Source organism: Antrostomus carolinensis, unplaced genomic scaffold, assembly GCF_000700745.2.
Source record: "Antrostomus carolinensis isolate BGI_N321 unplaced genomic scaffold, ASM70074v2 scaffold16812, whole genome shotgun sequence".
Classification (NCBI taxonomy): domain Eukaryota; kingdom Metazoa; phylum Chordata; class Aves; order Caprimulgiformes; family Caprimulgidae; genus Antrostomus; species Antrostomus carolinensis.
The window spans coordinates 35340-37624 of record NW_010301769.1 but is presented as its reverse complement, the minus strand read 5'-3'; the positions used below and the strand labels follow the sequence as shown (position 1 = coordinate 37624).

The window sequence follows — 2285 nt, the reverse complement described above, 5'->3', positions numbered from 1 at the left end:
GCTGTACTCTGTGTGTTAAAAATGGATTTAGGGGCACAGCATCTGGCACAACTTGAACCCTATTCTCCTGACACAGGCTCCTGTATCTACACGACTTGTCTGTGTGCTCAAGTGCGAGCCTGGATGTAATTGCATTGTAAAATCTCGTTTGGAACTTATCAGGCTGTGGAATATATATATATATATATACACACACACACACACACACACACACACACGCACAGCAATTCTGCTGTACTCTGTGTGTTAAAAATGGATTTAGGGGCACAGCATCTGGCACAACTTGAACCCTATTCTCCTGATAACTGGTCTACTAGGAAAAAAAACTGTAGGAAAAATAGGATTTAGGGCTCTGTGGGGTTTTTTTTTTTTTTTAAATGCTATGATTTAAAAAAAAAAATAATAAAAAAAAGAAAATCCTTTTGCCCGTGGTTTATGGGATGTAGAAATACTGTTTTGGGGTTCTTGCGGTTTGATCTTGGATTGTGCTGTAACTGCAAGTTTATTGAATATCAGCATCTATAAAAGAGCCACGTCAGCTAATGAGTTTAAGCAGAAGCTTTTAGAACCAAATCAGATCACTCATAATTTAAACCAGTGTGTTTTGCCAGCGTTCAGTGTTGAATCAAACTGTTGCCATATTGATAAAGCATGTTTCTAATTATTCTAGATTTATATAAAGAACAAGGAGTGGGGATATTGTGGATTAAATCAACTACTCCTCTAAAACTGTGCTTTATGGCTTTCAGAAGTTATCTGCTTTGTGTGCTGAACTCTGAGCACTCTGCTCTCCCCTTTCATTAGTTTACATACTATTAATGATATTTATTTTCTCTCCTTCCTTCTCCCCATTCTGATTATTTTAGTTTCATGCCCTGGTCAATAATTTCCTTTGTAGCTTAAAAAAAAGTTGCAAACAAATTCCTCAGTTATTTAGTGTTTCATAGAAATGGTAACTTAAAACCTGTTCAATGATGCAGTAAAACATCAAAACCACTCGGAACAGAATCACAATCAAAAGTCTAAATAAACAGGGGGGTTTTTTGTTTTGTTTTCTCCTGTCTGGCAGGACTCCCGCTGCATTACCATGTAGTTTCAGCAGCAGTTGAGAGAAATAGGTTTGGAAAGTAAACTCATATCCTCAGCCTGGAGCCATTAGGTAAATATACTGTGATACTGTGGGTTATTTTGGTTTTTGATTGGTTTTTTTTTACATTGGATGCTATGATTTCATAAACATGGGTAACAAGCTCCACCAGATGCCCCAAATCAGAGACGGTTGTTAATGCAAATATCCTTGTTTGAACATTGAATGGGTGGATGATGACATTTGCATACATAGAGCTCAATCTGGAATCACGGGGCAATTCATTTTTTTGCCCAAAACTGTAGAAATTGACTTAAGCATTCTCTTTTTAGTTCATAACAGAGATTTTTTATTTACAGCTATTCCGATTTGCATACAGCATATTTTTCACCAGCGACGCAGTCCCCCCGGGTTGCTTTAACGAGGGTCCCATCCATCACTGCCACATGGCATTAACCCCTTATTGCCCAGGGTTTCTGGTGCCTGCTGTTGCTGTCAGCCCAGAGTTGCTCTCTAGTATCAGACAGCTTGTGTCCTCCACGGGCTCCTGGCTTCTCTGAGTGATCTGTCGTAAGGAAGAGTAGCAAAAAAAGAATTTTTCAGCTGGCAGTTTATGAAAAGCACAATGAGTGTCACAGTCAAGAGCAGAAAGAAAAACAGAATGATGTAAGTCACCAAGTCTGGTTTATTTATTTCCCCTTCTTTTAACACCCTGGCTGTTGACATGTAAAAAGCAGAGGAGCTGACGGGTCTCGGTGTGCCGCTCAGGTAAGGTGTGTTGGTCTGAATGATGAGGTGAGCTTCGGTGGCACCGGTTGAATTTAGTAATTCACTATACATGTTCTTGCTTAAATTGCCTCCACGGTAAAAGTAAAACAGGAATGCAAACGCAGTCAATCTTTGGCATAGGAGAGAAAAAATGTTCCTGCTTGTAAAAAGCTGCAAACCAGCCGCATTTTGTCTAAAAACAAATTCATTCACTTGCCACAGCTCAGTGACTTTCTCTTAAATCTTCTTGGCTCATATTTACAACATTCATCCACAAATATAAATCAAAAATGATACAGGTACCTTGTGTCCTGGCCCTTGTTCTCTCAGCACACCTCTTTTTGGGGAAATGCGTTGAATCAGGTGGTGGTCAGCCGGGATGGACTGGAAGCTCTGGAGTCTGCTGGGATCCCCGCTCCACCTGCATGGG

The 2285-nt window shown here is 40.0% G+C and overlaps 1 protein-coding gene across 1 annotated transcript; it reads right to left on the bottom strand.

Moving 5' to 3' along the window:
* Positions 1 to 1606: 1606 nt before the first annotated feature.
* Positions 1607 to 2048, bottom strand: SMIM32 (small integral membrane protein 32; the record flags this gene model as incomplete). The annotated part of the gene is made up of 1 exon (XM_029083927.1): positions 1607 to 2048. A coding segment is annotated over one exon (442 nt), but the record flags the coding sequence as incomplete, so codon positions are not given.
* Between the last annotated feature and the right edge of the window lie 237 nt (positions 2049 to 2285).